The sequence below is a fragment of the Silurus meridionalis genome, chromosome 4 (genome assembly GCF_014805685.1).
Source record: "Silurus meridionalis isolate SWU-2019-XX chromosome 4, ASM1480568v1, whole genome shotgun sequence".
In the NCBI taxonomy this organism is placed as follows: Eukaryota; Metazoa; Chordata; class Actinopteri; order Siluriformes; family Siluridae; genus Silurus; species Silurus meridionalis.
The window spans coordinates 25,956,080-25,974,295 of record NC_060887.1 but is presented as its reverse complement, the minus strand read 5'-3'; the positions used below and the strand labels follow the sequence as shown (position 1 = coordinate 25,974,295).

Genomic DNA, 18,216 nt, shown 5'->3' with positions numbered 1-18,216 from the left:
TGATATTGTGATTTGTGGTGAGAGTAGGGAGCAGGTTAAGAAGAGCCTGGAGAGGTGGAGGTACGCGCTAGAGAGAAGGGGAATGAAAGTCAGTAGGAGTAAGACAGAGTACATGTGTGTGAATGAGAGGGAGGGCAGTGGAGTGGTGCAGGTGCAGAAAGAAGAGGTGGAGAAGGTGGATGAGTTTAGGTACCTGGGGTCAACAGTGCAAAGTAATGGAGAGTGTGTTATAGAAGTAAAGAAAAGAGTGCAGGCAGGGTGGAGTGGGTGGAGAAGAGTGGCAGGAGTGATTTGTGATAGAAGGGTATCTGCATAAGTGAAAGGGAAAGTTTATAGGACTGTGGTGAGACCTGCGATGTTGTATGGTTTAGAGACAGTGGCATTGAGTAAAAGACAGGAGGTGGAGCTGGAGGTAGCAGAGCTGAAGATGTTGAGGTTTTCGTTGGGAGTGACGAGGATGGACAGGTTTAATAGAGGAACAGCACATGTAGGACGTTTTAAAGACAAGGTGAGGGAGGTGAGATTGAGATGGTTTGGACATGTGCAGAGGAGGGACATGGGGTATATCGGTAGGAGAATGCTGAGGATGGAGCCACCAGGAAGGAGGAAAAGAGGAAGGCCAAAGAGGAGGTTTATGGATGTGGTGAGGGAAGACATACCTGCATATTGGTTTTGAAAGAGGCAGATGTAGAGGGCAAGGAGGTATGGAGACGGATGATCCACTGTGGCGACCCCAAATAGGAGAAGCCGAAAGAGCAAGAAGAGTGTAGGCTGTGCGAAAGGGGGCATGGCCTGCCCGATCATGAGTGGGTGGGCGTGGCCTGTTAGTTCTCGTCTGAGCAAGAAGTCCCTTCGAAGGGGCGTGGCCTGTTCGAGTTTCTGCCTGTCAATCAGCGAAGGGAGGCGTGGACTCACAGAAAAATGCAGCTTTCACAACAAGCCTCTGGGTCGTATTCGGCACAATTGGATTTCCCTTACTATTAGGAACCGAGGAACGGAGCGGCTGCTGTATGTCCTGTTCATATTTCCGTTTTATACCCGGATGAAGTAAAACGCGTGGAGCATTTTGAGCGGTAATGTAAGTAAGCCGTGTGAAGCGGCTTTCGGCCCAGGTAGCGCAGACCTCCTTGTAGCTTTAACGCGTTACACTATATCTCGAAACCGTGTGCCTTAGAGGTAGCGCTCTAATGTGGTCTTTTTTAAAAACAGTTTCTTCGTCCAGGTGTATATCTGATTGCTCAATCCTTAGCACGACTTGACTTACCAGAATTACTCTGTGACCTGGCAAAACCTGATTAGCTTCACTTGCATCTGATGTCAGTGGTTCTATTAAATATACATTTGAAGGGTAGGGTTACTAGCAGTACTTTTATGATCGGGTTAGTGTGACACACTGAGACACAGAGTGAGGACGACGAGCACAAGGCTAGGCGAGAGATGGAGTATTAGCCTAGCACATTTTATACTAAGCAGTATATGCGGGTTTGCCCCAAGCAAGGGTAAATATGATCGCAGTTGCTTCGTGTACTCAGACAATAGCACAAGATACATGTATTAAAGCTTTGACTCAAGGTATTTCTGACTGTGTTTTTTATTATATTAATGTACAGTATTAATCTATATATCTTAGTCTATAGTCTTTTGTGTTGCCCACTGATATGATCATGTATGTTTCATTCTCTCTTTTTAACAATGTTACAACTTGCTGGTGCACCTAAGTGTGTGTGTGTGTGTGTCTGTCTGTCTGTCTGTCTATCTAGATAGATAGATAGATAGATAGATAGATAGATAGATAGATAGATAGATGGATGGATCTCATGTACATAAAAACAGTATTTTATTAGTTTTGACCTCTTTAATGCACCTTAATGTGCAGTCCTTAGATTCCCACCTTTATTCATACAAATATTATAATATTTATTGTAAAAGTGTATCATAGAGGTTTTTTTTTCTTTATACATTTGAATATTTTGTGATATTTTCATTTAAACTAGCTTTAATAATCTTCTTCTAGTATTAATATTCTTCTGTCTTGTTGCTTCTACTTTGTCGTATGTCTGTGAACTGGCTGTTGTAACATATTACAGATTCTCTGTGGGAAATTATCTATCTATCCAGCTATTGAGATATCAATTGATCCATCATCTTATTTGGTCATTTTAGCCACATTTACTTTTACGGTAATCACAGATAAGTCTCTCAGGGGAGTCCCGGAAATGTGGAGTCTAGCACAATGGATTTTTCTGCTCCAACACCTGATTCAGCTCTTTTGTAAATAACCAGGTGTATAACTGGAAGATAAAGGAGTTATCTTTAAATCGTGAGGGCCGTTGGGCAAACATGCTCTGGAAACATGTAGAAATCTTGTTAAACCTCCATCTGTTTTATATCCTGTTTTTTTTTTTTTTTTGGAAAGTGGTATCTGCTGATCCTGGTGCCTGTGGCACTGTGACATCCATGACCTTAAGGATAACATATCAGCTTCTATTCAAATCTGCTTGTTTTGCATACAAACTATTTACAGGCAGTTAGAATCCAAAGCAACCATATATCAGTCAAATCTGTCCAACCAATGAGAAATTATTTCTGGAGCAACTACACATTAATGATTTCTTTCTTGTTGTGCCCCTCTTTAGCATGAAGCCTTTGTGATAGGATGAGAAGCCCAGTGCCTCGGTTCCGGGACGTCGAGAAGCAGGCAGGCAGCTTGCAACCTGTGCAGTGTGTTCCTCCCTGTCATGACAGACAGAGCACCATGTGGTTTGTTCGAGATGCCTGTGGCATTGTCTGTGGCGTTATCACATGGCTGCTTGTTCTCTTTGCGGACTTTGTCGTACTGTTTGTCATGCTGGTTCCATCCAAGAACCTCACCTACAGCTTGATGAACGGTGCAGTTTTTAACAGTCTCGCCTTTCTGGCTTTGGCATCGCACTTCAGGGCCATGTGCACAGATCCGGTAAGTTCGTGTTCACTCAAAACTAATGCTGAAAGGCGTATGAACAGTTGCATTTTAAGTCATGTATGTTTTTCAGGGTGCTGTACCAAAAGGAAATGCCACAAAAGAATACATAGAAAGCTTGCAGCTGAAGCCAGGTCAGGTAGTATACAAATGTCCCAAATGCTGCAGCATCAAGCCTGACCGAGCTCATCACTGCAGGTATGTAGTATGATTTTTTTATTTATTTTTTATGATTAAGATTTTAATGATTTGCAATGAGGTATATCACATATGCTGGCCATGTGTACTGGAACCACATAATTGTGTGCAGATTTAGGTCTATGAAGGTTTAGATCACCGAAAAAACACGGGCGAAACAGTTTGTTGTGATGACGCAAACAGAAACCGCGGCCTGCACGTGCTTGTCGGTGTGGACGTATTTCAGTATATCTGAGAAAGACCCACGGATAGCGGTTTGCAAAACATGTAATGCCAAAATTTCAAGAGGGGGTGCGTCTGCAAAGACTTTCTCCATGTCGGGTTTCATTTATCACCTGAAATCCAAACATTCCGATCGCTATGCTGAATATGAGAGGAACGCGGCACAGAAAAGCAAAACCCCTCCGAGCATGCGCACTCCGTCTGTGGCGGACGTTTTTGAAAAGGCAGGAAGTTTCGCAGTGATATTGTTGTATTGTTGTATCTTTAAGCAGTTGCACTTGTTCTGAATGCACTTTGTTTTTATGAAAGAACATATTTAATTTTACAACCTTTCAGCAGGCCAGAGGGCCTGTACATTATTATTTAATGTATACATGAGTGCATTGAAGTTAAACATTTAAGTTTGAATTAATATATTTTATCCTGTGCATTGTTGCAATGTGCTATAAATAAATATTTTCATAATTTGTAATTGATTTATTCTTTGAAACAAAAATTGAAATGATTTTAGGTCACAGTCATAGCCATAAATGCAATGGTAATAATAATTGGCATAATTTCATTCGGTTTTTCGGTTTTCGGTTTCAGCCAAGAATTTTCATTTCGGTGCATCCCTATCTTTTTGTATTGTTATAAATAAATAAATCTTGACAAAATGCTTTCATGGGAATCGACTATTTATTTATTTTTTCTCTTTCGTTTACTTGTTTCTTTTCATCAGTGTCTGCAAGCGGTGCATTCGAAAGATGGACCACCACTGCCCGTGGGTCAACAACTGTGTTGGTGAAAATAACCAGAAGTACTTTGTGCTCTTCACGGTATGTAACACACTTGAGTGTGAGTTAAGATTTCATTAATAATAGTATCTTCTGTACTGGGTTTTTGTTTGTCTTTGTGCGTAACAGGAAAATCTGATTTTGCCTGCAGTTATAAATTGCCCAATTTGTCAAGAAAATTCTGGATTGTAGAATTTGCATGCCACAACATGCAACATGCAACATGCAAAAAGTATAGAATGGACAGTCATTCTAATTTTAAGGCATAACAGTTGTATTATTAGCAAAGGTTATATATGTTTAAGGCATAAGTTCTTGCAGGTTTATCTGGAAAATATGTATGTATATAAGTTTAGGTTTAATAGAAGCTCAACAGGACTGTAATCCTGTTTCTTTGCATTTCAGATGTACATTGCACTCATCTCATTGCATGCCCTGGTCATGGTGGTTCTCCATTTTTTGTACTGCTTTGAAGATGATTGGACAAGTAAGTAAAAGCATTTACAATTATATTTCACAAGGTGAAAAAAACACATTTAACTGTTAAGATCTTGTGTTCGATTTTATTTAGAATTATTTACATATAAAATGTTTTATGTATTTATGTGAACTGATGTCACACAGTGTGAACAGAATTTATTTCTGGTGTTGAAATGAATGAAATTGTATACTTATTAATAGGTGAATGCATTTGAATGGGTAATAAAACGATTAAACCTAATTCAAAGTTGATTGTTGATAGAGAAAGTATTATCTGGCTTACTGTTTTGTTATTAAATGAAGGATCAGTACTAGTTTAATGAAACTAGATTTCTTTTTTTCTGTAACAAGCAATGTGTACATAGTTGTCCATATGGATAAATCTGATATTTCATTTATAAACCAGTAGCATTCTTTTAAAACTGAGTCCATGCCAAATATTTGTGAAGTGGTACCTATCTATCCTCTGCTAAACTGCTTTAAGACAATGTCCATTGTGAAAAGCACTATAGAAATAAACTTAAACAATACATTTGTTAGTGTTCCACTAGTCGCGTTTACATGGAGCATTGCAATCAGTTTAAAAGTCCAATCCGAATTGAAAATGCTCCATACAAACACCTCAATTGGAATAAAAATGGCCAAACCGAATGAAACTGTGATGGTTTTAGAGGGGTGTGGTAAACCCAATAAACAAAATAAAAAGTCTGCTATGTAAACACTTTAAACCTTTTTTTACCGTGCTCTTGTGAACTTGCTGCAACACGATATTCCGCACAGCTTCCGAGTTTGTATAAAACAACCGCGACACGCATAATAACGGGGATTGGATTTCTGACGGTCTCTTCTTCTGGGGCTATAAATCCCTCTACCAGTCCACACAAACGTGTGAATGACCGGCGACTTATTCAAACGTTTAGTTTCCATTCCAGGTCACTAAATTCTAACACTAAAACCCGCACCCACCAGTCCTTACTATGGACCTTCATCCACACGCTTCTGCTTTTCAGAGGAGGGAAGGGGTAGTATTTTAGATGCTCCTTAGAGATGCAGAGCCACCAAAATTCTCAACTTCAGCAGCAGTGTGCCTACAAATCCATGCTGTTGTTTGATCAAGATCAACACTTTTACATAAGAAATAATGGAATGTTGACAGGAATACAGGCTAATGTGTGTCATTCTGATTGAATGCGCAGGCACATGTAAACACTACAACGGATTAGATATTAAATAGCATCTCATGTAAACAGTCTGATTTGAATCTGAATGACAAAAAAGTGTACATGTAAACGTGGCTGCTGTTTCTTCATTAGCAATGTAAAATATACATGCTTAAGATGGAAGTCTTTCATTTATTTATTGTATGTATCTAATTAACTATTGTTAACCTGCCAGTGATGTTTTATTTAATGTTGCTGTATTAAAAAAATACAGCAACATACAGCAACAAAAATACAGCAACAAAAATACAGCAACAGTTAAATATCAATATCAGTTTCTCCCAATGTATAATAGTGACTGATCTCTGCACTATTAATAGCCGATAAATGCCATTGGAGAGACCGTTTCTTGAAAGATGCACTAATATCGTGTCTTTAAATACAAGCAGTGTGTAGTCTTTCCTGCTCTTTACCCTACTGTGTGTTAAGCACCCACCCTTTCCCCTCCAACCCCAGAATGCAGTACCTTCTCACCTCCAGCAACAGTCATCCTCCTCATCCTCCTGTGTTTTGAGGGCCTCCTCTTTCTCATCTTCACCTCTGTGATGTTTGGCACCCAAGTCCATTCCATCTGTTCGGATGAGACGGTGAGTGACCTGAAGCCTTTCCCTCTGCCATCTTTCCATCTTTGCTCTAGAAAATGTCTGTACAAGCGCTTTTCAGGTTCTGTGGTGACTCTACAATGATTAAAAGTCAGAAATACCCCTTGAACAGTATTTAGAAAACCTCAGACATAAATAACTGTGCACTCCTGACCCAGAATAGATCAGACGTAACACCATTCCCCACTAACATTATAACTGGTTATCCTTTGGCCTAAATAGATTTTCTTTGACACTGCCTTTATGTTCACTCATAGTAATACTTCAAACATTACATTGGAATAGTTATAGTGGGTGAAATTATTAGCACAGTCCCATTTCATTCCTTCCTTTAGGCATCTTAAAGTGCACTTTGGCTCAGTTTCAGTGCAGTCAGCAAAAAAAAAAAAAAAAAGAAGTCTCTGAATTTCCTATTATTATATTTTGCATGGAGGAAAATCTTTATTAATGGGTGAATTTTAAATATCAACACATTTATCATGTAAACCAGATAATAAATCAAATAATTATATATGTTGAATTTGAACATACTTTGATTTGTTTCTGGTACATCTTTTTGTGTTGCTCTGCTTACTAACCCCCATTTGCCTCTTTTCTTATAAAACTGACCTCTTTGAATATTACTACTTTCATTTTCTCAGGTCAAACTACATTATAGCTTAGAAACTTTTGTTGTTTTTTCTTTTCTTTTTTTTTAAGAATTTTTTTTAAAACATGGTTCTTCTGGCAGTTAGAGGAAATCAGTCGCATACACTCTGAAGTTTTGTCTCTTGTTTTTAGGGTATAGAGCAGTTGAAAAAGGAAGAGAGAAGATGGGCTAAAAAAACTAAATGGATGAACATGAAGGCGGTATTTGGACACCCCTTCTCAATAGCATGGTTTAGTCCATTTTCTACACCTGACCATGGGAAAGCTGACCCCTACCAGTACGTGGTCTGAGTTCAGGAAGAATAGACCCCTCCCCCCCCCCCTTCCCTATCCAGCTTTACGGTAGAGACTGGAGTGGACCTGTTTAACTCCAAAAACCGCTCGCCAGCATCTGTGATTGTAATCCTGACTTGAACAATGTGTCTTGCATTAAATTTACCAGTGGGACTATTTTATTGCTGTAATGAAACTTATATGTAAAACAATTATCCCATATCTTATATCCTTGCATCCATTCTATATTTTCAGAGAAGGTGCAGTTCAGAAGCTTAGCTCATTTTACACCAGATGGAGTAGCCACTTAGGCTCGGTTGCAGTCCTGCTAGCATGGCGTTAATCACTGAAGCCTTTGACTGCACAATGAATCTTTTGTGAATATGCTTGGGCTTTGCGCCACCTCTTTTAGGTGCACTCTGAAAGCCAACTTGCCTCTTCTATTGAGAAGACCACAACGCAGTTAGATCCAACCTATCTAAAATCTCATCAGTGTTCTCTAGGCCAGATGTTTTGAATCACATGCAGATTGGTTGATTCATTTTCTAAACATTATCTGATCTGGTTGGTGTACAGTAGATTAATGATTCACAGCCACAAAATGAAACTGATTGGTATTTAAGCAGTAAATGTCCAAAGGTCTGATTCTACTGCTGCTTATGATAATAAACATAATCTAGTACAGTATAGTGAAAAAGGTGGGATAAACACAATGACACATAATAGTGTTAAGTAGAATGTGTAGCCTGGTTTAATTGAAGTTCGACGCATTACTACTGAAGTTCTACTAAAGATGCGGCTGTCACATGACTTATGAAACAAGCTTGAAAGCGTATTACTTTTTAAGATGTGCTTGTGTTCTGCCAATTGTGTTACATCTGGTGTAAAATGGGCTTTAAAACTGTTGCACAATTAACTTTATGTACATGTACAGTATATTCTTATTCACTTGTTTATATAAATTATGAGTTTGGGAACAAGGGAGAGGATTCATTCTGTAACAATTAATTTCTGTAACACTCCAGCCAAACATCTTTTTAGGTCTTGATTATTGATTAACTCTTTTTTTTTTTTTTTTTTTAAATTAATAACATTGTTCGTTGTTGTTCTGTTTTTATAAATGGTCCAAGTGGAGCCTGTTCTGAACCTTTCTGTCCTTTTCATTCCCTGTCAGGAAATGAGTGTTAAATGTAGTTAGGAAAAATGGACAGCATATCATGCTAACTATTGTTACTACTAAATAATGAGTAAAGATATAATTACACAAAGAAGATAATGTATGACAAAGTCTTATAAATCAAGCAACTGTCCTTGTTGGAGGAGCATATTAAATAAACACGTTTCCTGTGGATCAGTGCAAGATCATTTTAATTGTAAAGTCTATAAATAATAATATATCATAGCACTACCATACGTCTGGTAAAGGAAGTTGGCTCATTGTGACTCGTTTGAATTTTTATTTTAAATCTGTAAATATACATTCTTTTTTATTATTTATGATTTTTTTTTAACCTGTTAAATATTTTATACAAGTAATCAATTTCTTTTTTTCATTAATACTCATTAACAAAAAAAAAAAAGCCTTATCTTAAATGTCATACTGGATATATTTATGGTTACTGGATATAATTAGTTGATTTGGTTGAAGTTTTGAAGGTGCAGTTTGTCATTTTTAAAAAGTGTTTCATACCATTTTTCATGTTTCTGCCTTTTTTTTTTAATAAGCATTTTATCAGCCTGGAAATGTGCTCCGCTTTATTTAGAGAAAACAGACTGGGAGAAATGTGTTTTGGGGGAAGAGAAAATCTTATGAATGTTCTTACCGACATTACACTTACACTCTCAGGCAGCAGAGGGCGCTGAACATTACAATCTCCTCATATGGGACATACACCTATCTTTCCTAAACCTATAAACCCTTAAACTTAATTTTCTGTTTCAGGTGCTGGTGTTTTAGTGGTTCCTTGGTCAGTTTTCTGAATCTGTACAAAATGGTGGTGCTTTTTTTTTTTTCCCTTCTTCTTAGGATTGAGCATAAATGAACAAAATAATTAAGCATGACAGGCTATATGAATGGCAATCACTGGGACTTTTGGAGAGTTTTCAAGAATAAAATGGATAAAAAAAACCTAAAAAGAAATCCTTGTTTGTGTTCTGTACTTTTTTATATCTTAATGTCCAAACTACCTGTATTGTTCTCTTGTTTACTTGCTCTTCTTTACTCTCTTCTGTCTCAATATTTTCAGTATCTAGTTCTTTTCTTCTGTAGATGTTTGACTTCTCTAGATGTCTGTGATTCTCTGTTTTAAAAGCTGAAAGTTATTTTAAAACAATGATGTCATTCTGATTGGTCTGAATCGGAGGTAAGCCTTGATTCCCCCACTGGCTAATGTGCCAGGTAAATCTGAAAATGGATTTAGTGCCTGAATGCATGCAGATGCTGTATATAGGCAGGTAGATTTTCTTTTTCTTTGCAGTGTATGTTCTCGATTGTCGAAAGCATGTTGCATGCACACTTTTTTCCCCCCTCTTTTTTTTTATTCATCCACATACGACATTTTACATTTGTAGGAATTAGTTCTGCATTCTCTTCATTGCCAAAATGCACAGCTATAATTTGTCCCACATCCCACTTCATCCGGCCCACTGTGCTTTATTTTACAGTGCATTCACAGGATGTTCAGTTGGTGGATGTTTTCTAGTTGTGCATGCACTTTAAAATAAGCTCATGTCTAAATATTGTGTTCTCTATTTTTTTTTTTGTTTAGGGTATTGAGCGACTAAAAGGAGAGACTCCAACATGGGAGAAAACTACATGCTGGGAAGCCATGAAATTAGCATTTGGTGATCCTTTCTCTCTGGCCTGGTTCAGTCCCTTCTCAGACCTTTCCTGTAGGACAAATGACTCAGCCAGCATTCCTGAAGCCCCACAAGGGGAAATAATAGCAGAGGATGTCATTGAAATCCCCTTACAACATTAAAGACTTGCTGAACGGTGCATGCTGGGCCTCTAATGCAGAAGAATAGGATTTTCAGACTGGTATTAGCTGGAAACTGTGGACCTATTTTTTTTCCCACTGTTTATTCGATATATAACTTTATTGAGCTCATTATGCTTCAATATATAAAGCCATGTAGAGACTACATAAAGAGCTTATCTGATAGTATTGATAAAGCATCCAGTGTGAACTACAAGCAGGAATCGATTTATATTCCTAAATGGATTTTATTTCACTTCCAACGATGTCTGAAATGAAGGACGTTTCAAACGAGTATTTGGAACTTGCATGCTCAGCTAAAAAAAACTTGTAGCGTTTAACATTTTTAAAAATCTTTTTCTTGCCAAGTGCCTTAAAATGTAGAATTAACCAGAGTTTCCAGTAATATTAGAACACTTAACATCTATTTCTCAGTGGATTTTATGATCTCAGGCATACTGTCAGAAATAAGACATGGATGATGTATAACAGGTATATTTGGATAAGAAATACATATTTCTGTTACTATGTTTCTGTAACTTAAACACTATGATGACTATTTGTGGAACCGACCTGACCATACTATACTAAAAGGTTAGATTCTAAAAGATTAAAATGTAATAATCATGCTTTTTTTCACAACTAAATGTAAATTGTATTATTTTGAAACATTTATATTTTGTTTAAATTAATGTGAATAAAAAGAAGACACACTTTAATAATAAAAAAAAAAAAAGTTTACTTCTAATGAATGTGCTCTGCACCACACATGCAAAATATTGATTCAAAAATCACTTTACACAAAAAGGGTGGTTCTGTGAGCTATACTATAGGGACAAAAGTATTGGGACACCTGGCTTTTGTATCCATATGTCGTGGTTACAAAACTTAGTTACTTGCCTTAGGATGCAGTAGGATTACATTAATTTCCTTGAACCAGGAGACCTAAACCTGTTCCAGCATGAAATTGCCCGTTTACAAAAGATGAATGAATGAGCACAAATCTTCACTAGCACACTCGAAAATCCAGTGGAACATCGTCCCAGAAGAAGGCAGTTTTTTATAACAGCAAAACGAGACTAAATGTGGAATAGGATGTCCAAAATGTAGATAGGAACCACGAACTGGTGTCCAGGATAGACATACAGAGAACAGGGATTATGGTCATAACCTGATGCTCCCTTTAAGCATTCGCACCAGTATCTCCTTGTGTGAAGTGGTGCCAGACAAGCCTATTCTGAAGACTGACCATCAAAACAGTCCAGACCAGTTCCATGACCTAGACTATAGGCATCCCGGGGTCTGCAGTCATATACAAGTTTGTGCAACCTCGCAAAATAGAAGGTCTAGTACGCACCCTTTTAACGGAACAATACACATTGATTAAGCATATTATTAGGAACATGTACATTCATGCAATCCATGTGGAGGCAGTACTATAAATAAGATTATGCACATATAGGTCAGGTAATTTTCCATCTGAATTGGGTAATAATGTGGTTTTAGTAATTCTGAACAGCAACATTAACCCGGATCTCAAATACATGTCACATCTTGTGGAATCCATGCAATCAAGAACTGAAAAAAAGCAAAAGGGGCCCTACCCTGTATATTCTTCCTAATACAGTGTTAGGTGAGTGTAGCCGTGAGGTCATAAAACGCTACAAACCGCAATAAAAATGCAAGGAAAAATGTGACTTAATAATTTAGTAATGATTTTTTGAATCTTCAAACACAACACCACTGAAAGATCAGTCTTCCTTTTTCACATCTATTTGTTTGCCATGAAGAGATGATCCATGCAAGATGAAAAGCCCCAACAATGTTAGTGAGATGCCAACCCACCATAATAGTGCATGGCTTTCTCCAAAGATCATTTGTCCAAGGAATGCCTGAAAAAAGTAAACAAAAAAGACAAATGATGCATCATATATCAAACATATATATTTATATAAGGGGTGTAACGGTACACGTATTTGTGCGCGTGTGTGTATATGTATATGTATATATATATATATATATATATATATATATATATATATATATATATATATATATCCCCCAAATTCTTGAATGGGCTTCGTGTCACCTTTTTCTACCACATTTTTTCCTTTCATCAAACTTTCCATTGATGTGCTTGGATACAGCACTTTGTGAGCAGCAGCTTCTTTAGCGATGACCTTTTGTGTCTCACCCTCCATGTGCAGGGTGTCAATTATCGTCTTCTGGAAAACTGTCAAGTCAGCAGTCTTCCCCTATGATTTTGTAGCCTGAACCAGACTGAGACACCATTTAAAGGCTTAGGAAACCTTTGCAGGTGTTTGGATTTAATAAACAGATTAGAGTGTGACACCACGAGTCTCCAATATTTAACTTTTTCACAATTTTCTGAGATACAAAATTTTGGGTTTTCATTAACTGTAAATCATAATCATCAAAATTAAAGAAATAAACACTTGAAATATATCAGTCTGTGTGTGATAAATCTTTATAATATACAAGTTTCACTTTTTGTATTGAATTACTAAAATAAATCAACAATAAATAAAAAATTTTAATAATATTCTCATTTATTGAGATGCTTGTGTGTGTGTGTGTGTGTGTGTGTGTGTGTGTGTGTGTGTGTGTATATATATATATATATATATATATATATATATATATATATATATATATATATATATATATATATATATATATATATATATATATTCTTTTTAATAATATACCAAGTCTGACTACATTAATGCTGGGAAGTTGCAAAACTATTAATTTAGTCAAAGCAGCAGCAGCTATAACAATCAGTTAAAAAAAATGATTTATATTAATGCACTCATCGTAATATTATGATTTATAAGACATTTTCTTATAACTTGTTGAGAGGGTCTTCAGTGTTAGTGCTTTGTTTAGGTATATAATATAATCAGAATATCCCTCTGTTTAACACTGAGCTGCATTACACCACCCTGCACACGCCATCAAGTAATAAACCTTATAAAATTAAAATGCACCAACAACAATTATGTTTATTGCAGTTTGTGGTGCTGAGCCTCACCGAGGAGATGAAATTAGAGGCAGTAGTGGTTACGGTAGCCCGTGCTGAAGAGGAGGAATGTCGCAGAGCCTTGGCAAAGAAGGTCCACATCACTGCATTAGAGCTGAACACCAAGAGACCACACACCAGTCTCAGAGGGATGTGGACCTGTGGATAACAATAACATACTAAGACAGTGGATAACATACAATAACAGTCCAGACAAGGAGCTGGAATTTCCATGACCTAGACTATAGGCATTTCAATATCTGTGCAGTCCAATACAAGCCTGTGCAACCTCGCAATACAGAGGAAATCCAGCACATCCCATATTAATGGAACAGTTCACACTCACTAGGCACATAAGTAGAAACACTTACATGTACATTCACGCAATCCATGTGGAGGCCGTATTATGCACATATAGGAATTGATAAAATAAAATTGCTTGCAGTGATTCTTGCAACATCAACATCTACTTGAATCTCAAATGTATGTCAACATCTTGTGGAATCCATGCCTTCATCAAAAACTGTGAGCAGTAAGAGGCCCTATGTAGTATTAGTATGGTATTCTTCTTGTATTTTCGACTGCTCCCGTTCACCATAATGGATCATCTGTCTCTATATCACTCTCTCACCTCCAAAAGGTCCTACCTGCACAGACCCTCTAAAAAACTCATTTCTAATCCTGTCCATCCTCATCACTCCCTGCAGCATCTTCAACTTTACCACCTCCAGTTCCACCTCCTGTATTTTTGTCATTTCCACATAGTATTAGTATTAAAGTGTTCCTATTGAAGGGAGAGATGAGTGTAGCTGTGAGGTCAGCGATCCCTGTATACCACAATAGAAATGCTTTGGGTAAATGTGTTTTTGTTTTTCTTATTTAGAAATGATCTTTTCAATCATCAGATCTAACATTACTGAAAGATCACTCATCCTTTTCCACATATGGGTAATATCCTTTTTGCTTGTATTATGTCATATAATAGCTAGGTATGTGTATATGCATGTGTATCTATATATACACACACCTTACCTACTGTACATCCTGTGTACTGTATCTATATATCGTACATACTGTCCATCCTGCCTAATATTTCACATATACATATATTGAATGTACTCGATTATTCAATTTTTTTTCAATGCTATAGCCTTAAAACATTTTACTTGTTGTACCTTTACAACAGTGTCTGCACATTTCTCACTGCTATAGCCTTTATAATTATTCACTGTACATATGTTCACATATATATTACATGCTTTACATATACATGTTTATCTGCACTTGTCAACTTGCACAATTGCTACTATTTGCAAATCTGGAAGATGCTAATCTGCATTTCGTCGCTGTGTACTATGCAATGACAAAGTTGTATCTCTCTATGCTCAGTAGCTCCTAGTGTTATAACCATAAAGACTGTATAAGACTGTAGAAAGAACATTACTTATAAACACACACTCCAGTGCTCATGTTAGTTCTCTCTCTCCAGTGTTCTGTATTGGTAAAAGATTTATGATCAAACTCTTGATGTCACCCAAATGAGGATGGGTTCCTCTTTTGAGTCTGGTCCCTCTCAAGGTTTCCTCCTCAGATCATCTGAGGAAGTTTTTCCTTGCCACAGTTGCCATGGCTGCTCATCAGGGATAAATACACACTATTCACCTTGGCTGTTGATTTTTGTAAAGCTTCTTTGAGACAATGTCTGTTGTGAAAAGCGCTATAGAAATAAACTTGATTTGACTCTATCTACCTATCCATCCATTGCAGATGATGTGTTCCATGTTATGCAATGCAACTGATAAAAAAGTGGTATTTTCACCCATTCACAAGCTGCAGTGTCCAGAGCAGGGCTGAAAGTGTTCTCCTGAGCGCTCCACCTTCTCACAGCAGTGTCGCACAGCTCTTTAAGGTAAGAGCCACCCAGAGACAACTTTGCAGATGAGGACGCGACAGCACCAAACATCCCAGCTAACAACGCGTACATCAACCCGGTCAGCATAACTGCACATCGTTATTATTTTACCCTCCTAATAACACTACAACACTTAGTAATACTTCACCCAAAAACACTGAAGAAGCAAACAAGCGGAAGCACGACATCACTTCCGGATCGGTCGCGTGTTGATGACGCCATGAGCCTCCGCGTTTCTCCGCTTGTTTTGTAACTAACCGGAACGTTCATCACGATCCTAGAACAATGAGCAAGAAAGGAAACGTGTCGTGGGTAAAACCGAGCGAGCCGTCGTTCCTGCGCAAATTCAAGAATGATATTGGCTACAAAGAAGGACCAACGGTTGAAACAAAGGTAGCCATTATGTCCTGTATTATTTACACAGGAATGTTTTGCTATACCTTCATATATGACCTGTTTGTAATCAGAGACAGGAACTGCCCCAGTGTGATGGGGACAGCGGTGACAGTGACCAAGAGGACGAAATGCCCCAAGTGGTGGTGTTAAAAAAGGGGGACCTCACCGCTGAAGAGGCTCTGCAACTCAAGAAAGGCGTAAATGACTCCAATAAAGGTACAGCATCTGTCATGTAGAGATGATTAACGATTGGAATGCAGTGCTTCACCTGTACTAGTTTAGTCGACCTTCTACCTTCTACTAGCAGTATTACTAGTACCTTTCACGGGCAAGTACATACTCAAAAAATCACCTGATTGGATCACAGATATTTGCATATGTTATAGTAATAGGAAATATTTTCAGAAGACATTTATTGTAAATATTAATGATACCTTCCAGAAACTATGGCTATGGACACACCTGGGACGGTTCGGTTCAGTGAATGTCCAAATGAATCCGAAAAAAGATTATATTTTTCCTCTATGTTTTGGTCTTCCGTCCTCATTGACGTGGTCGACAGATATAATTATACTTTTTAAATACATTCTTGCTCAAGTTGATACAATCACTTATTTTGAGTCAAGTGACACATTTTTGCCAGAAACCAGAGACTTTATAATGTGTATAAATTGTATAACCGCATCATGAACCAAGTCCTTACTTAGTCCTTAAAAAACTCCCTGCTTTTCCTTTACATTGGAAATGATTCAGACCAAAGCTTGTTGCATCTCTTGTAAAGAAATGTAAGCATTTTCAAATTTAAGTTTTGGACAAGTCATTTTTGGTCAATTTGAGAAAGTTTGAAAATCAGGTTTTCAGATCTCAAAATAGAGGCGATGTTTAGGTAGCCTTACAGAAGGGAACTTTTTGCTTGATTGAGATGAGATGGTTTGGACATGTGCAGAGGAGGGACATGGAGTATATCGGTAGGAGAATGCTGAGGATGGAGCCACCAGGAAGGAGGAAAAGAGGAAGACCAAAGAGGAGGTTTATGGATGTGGTGAGGGAAGACACGCAGATAGTTGGTTTGAAAGATGCAGATGAAGAGGACAGGGGGGTATGGAGACGAATGATCTGCTGTGGCGACCTCTAATGGGAGAAGCCGAAAGAAGAAGAAGCAGCAAGGACTCTCTCCAAAAAGACTTTCCCCGGACAGATTATGTCCCAGACTCTTTTAATTTCAGTATATAATCTCACTTTTATATTTTAGACCTGTACCTTAGAACTACTGCTGAACAGACTGTCTTTATAGTGTAAAGCAGAGGAGGAAAGGATTTATATTCCTGTTATCTTGTGTAAGGAACACAAGGATGAGTTTCAGTTTAAATCCGAAAGTTTTTTCTTGCAATTGGCTTTCCCACTAGGGATCTAAAATCTGTTTCTGGATTTCCATAAAACTGCTTTGTGATAGTGTCTGTTGTTAAAGGTGCCAGTTAACAGAACTGAATTGAGATGAAGGTTTGGTCTGAGCCCATTAGATCTGCCTGTTCAACATACAAACCCAGAACCTTTGTGTGTTCAGTTCAGGATTTAAGTGTGTACACAAACCACTGAAATTTTATATCTACAACAGGTGACCTAAAATCGATGATAACATTAATGCAATACTTATATTTTTTGTCCCAGATGAGCAGCCTCCTGCTGATGGAAAAATCCTATTTAAGAAGCCAGCGAAACGTTCCTCAGACAAATTTGAAGGCATCACCGCTAGCTCCAACAGCAAGAAGAAGAAAGAAAATGAGGATAAAAAGGAGTCTGGAGTGAAGGTGAAAAACAGTAGCCTCTTGTCTTTTGATGATGAAGAGGAGGAAGACTGAGGCATGACCTTCTTAAGCAACTGAACTGGATATTAGAACCCCACACACAGAGGTTTAGAGTTTTTTTTTTTTTGTAATAATTTGAAATGTTTTCATGTAAGAAATGTTTTAATGGTCATGTTTGAACGATTCTGACATCTGCAGGAACATTTCAATATTAATGAGTAAAAATACCTTCTGTCCTACACGTCACAACAGCAATATTTACAGTTTAAGTAGAAAATATTTTCCTGCTCTTATTTAAAGCCCAATGTACCATGTCTTTTCCTACCCAGATGTTTTGCACACTTTGTGGAAATGACATTAGGCAGCTATGTATTATAGCATTGTTTAAAACCATCCGTTTAAAGCAAAGTGTGAAACGTAATATTTGTTGGGTATCAGCTGAAGTTACTGTATTTTTTTTTTTGTAGTAGATAAATGATTCTGCTAAAAGCAGAATGTGTGTCCATACGTCTAAGCTTCTATAAAGGAGCTTTTTTAATAAATAAATGTAATTTTTTTTTTCTCAAGGATTGAGATTCGGGAATATAACTCTTCATTATGGTTTATATACAGTAAATGTAAAAACAAATAAAAAATAATGATTTCACATGAACGTGCTCATTTTATTGAATTGTTTTGAAAACCAAAGGCTACATAGTAAAGAC

The 18,216-nt window shown here is 37.4% G+C and overlaps 3 protein-coding genes across 4 annotated transcripts; 2 read left to right on the top strand and 1 right to left on the bottom strand.

The window, feature by feature from the left end:
* The first annotated feature begins 705 nt into the window (after window positions 1-705).
* On the top strand, window positions 706-10,376 carry zdhhc3a (zinc finger DHHC-type palmitoyltransferase 3a). Of its 2 annotated transcripts, none has more exons than XM_046846286.1 (7): window positions 706-1,078; window positions 2,637-2,956; window positions 3,033-3,157; window positions 4,101-4,197; window positions 4,561-4,642; window positions 6,312-6,442; window positions 10,147-10,376. In XM_046846286.1, exons 2-7 carry the CDS (start codon window positions 2,657-2,659, stop codon window positions 10,357-10,359), a joined length of 948 nt encoding a protein of 315 aa, XP_046702242.1. In that variant the 5' UTR covers window positions 706-1,078; window positions 2,637-2,656; the 3' UTR covers window positions 10,360-10,376. The 2 variants fall into 2 exon arrangements, with proteins under 2 accessions (XP_046702242.1, XP_046702243.1); XM_046846287.1 differs by lacking the exon at window positions 10,147-10,376 and adding an exon at window positions 7,238-8,727 and having other exon boundaries at window positions 707-1,078.
* Window positions 10,377-12,048: 1,672 nt separating this feature from the next.
* tmem42a (transmembrane protein 42a) lies at window positions 12,049-15,453 on the bottom strand. Its single transcript, XM_046846288.1, has 3 exons — window positions 15,219-15,453; window positions 13,412-13,558; window positions 12,049-12,248 (listed from the first exon to the last, which is right to left on the bottom strand). The coding sequence occupies exons 1-3, from the start codon at window positions 15,396-15,398 to the stop codon at window positions 12,108-12,110; spliced, it is 468 nt and encodes a 155-aa protein (XP_046702244.1). The 5' UTR covers window positions 15,399-15,453; the 3' UTR covers window positions 12,049-12,107.
* A 47-nt stretch (window positions 15,454-15,500) lies between these two features.
* Window positions 15,501-18,158, top strand: kiaa1143 (KIAA1143 ortholog). Its single transcript, XM_046846290.1, has 3 exons — window positions 15,501-15,704; window positions 15,779-15,923; window positions 17,376-18,158. Exons 1-3 carry the CDS (start codon window positions 15,597-15,599, stop codon window positions 17,564-17,566), a joined length of 444 nt encoding a protein of 147 aa, XP_046702246.1. The 5' UTR covers window positions 15,501-15,596; the 3' UTR covers window positions 17,567-18,158.
* Window positions 18,159-18,216: the final 58 nt, after the last annotated feature.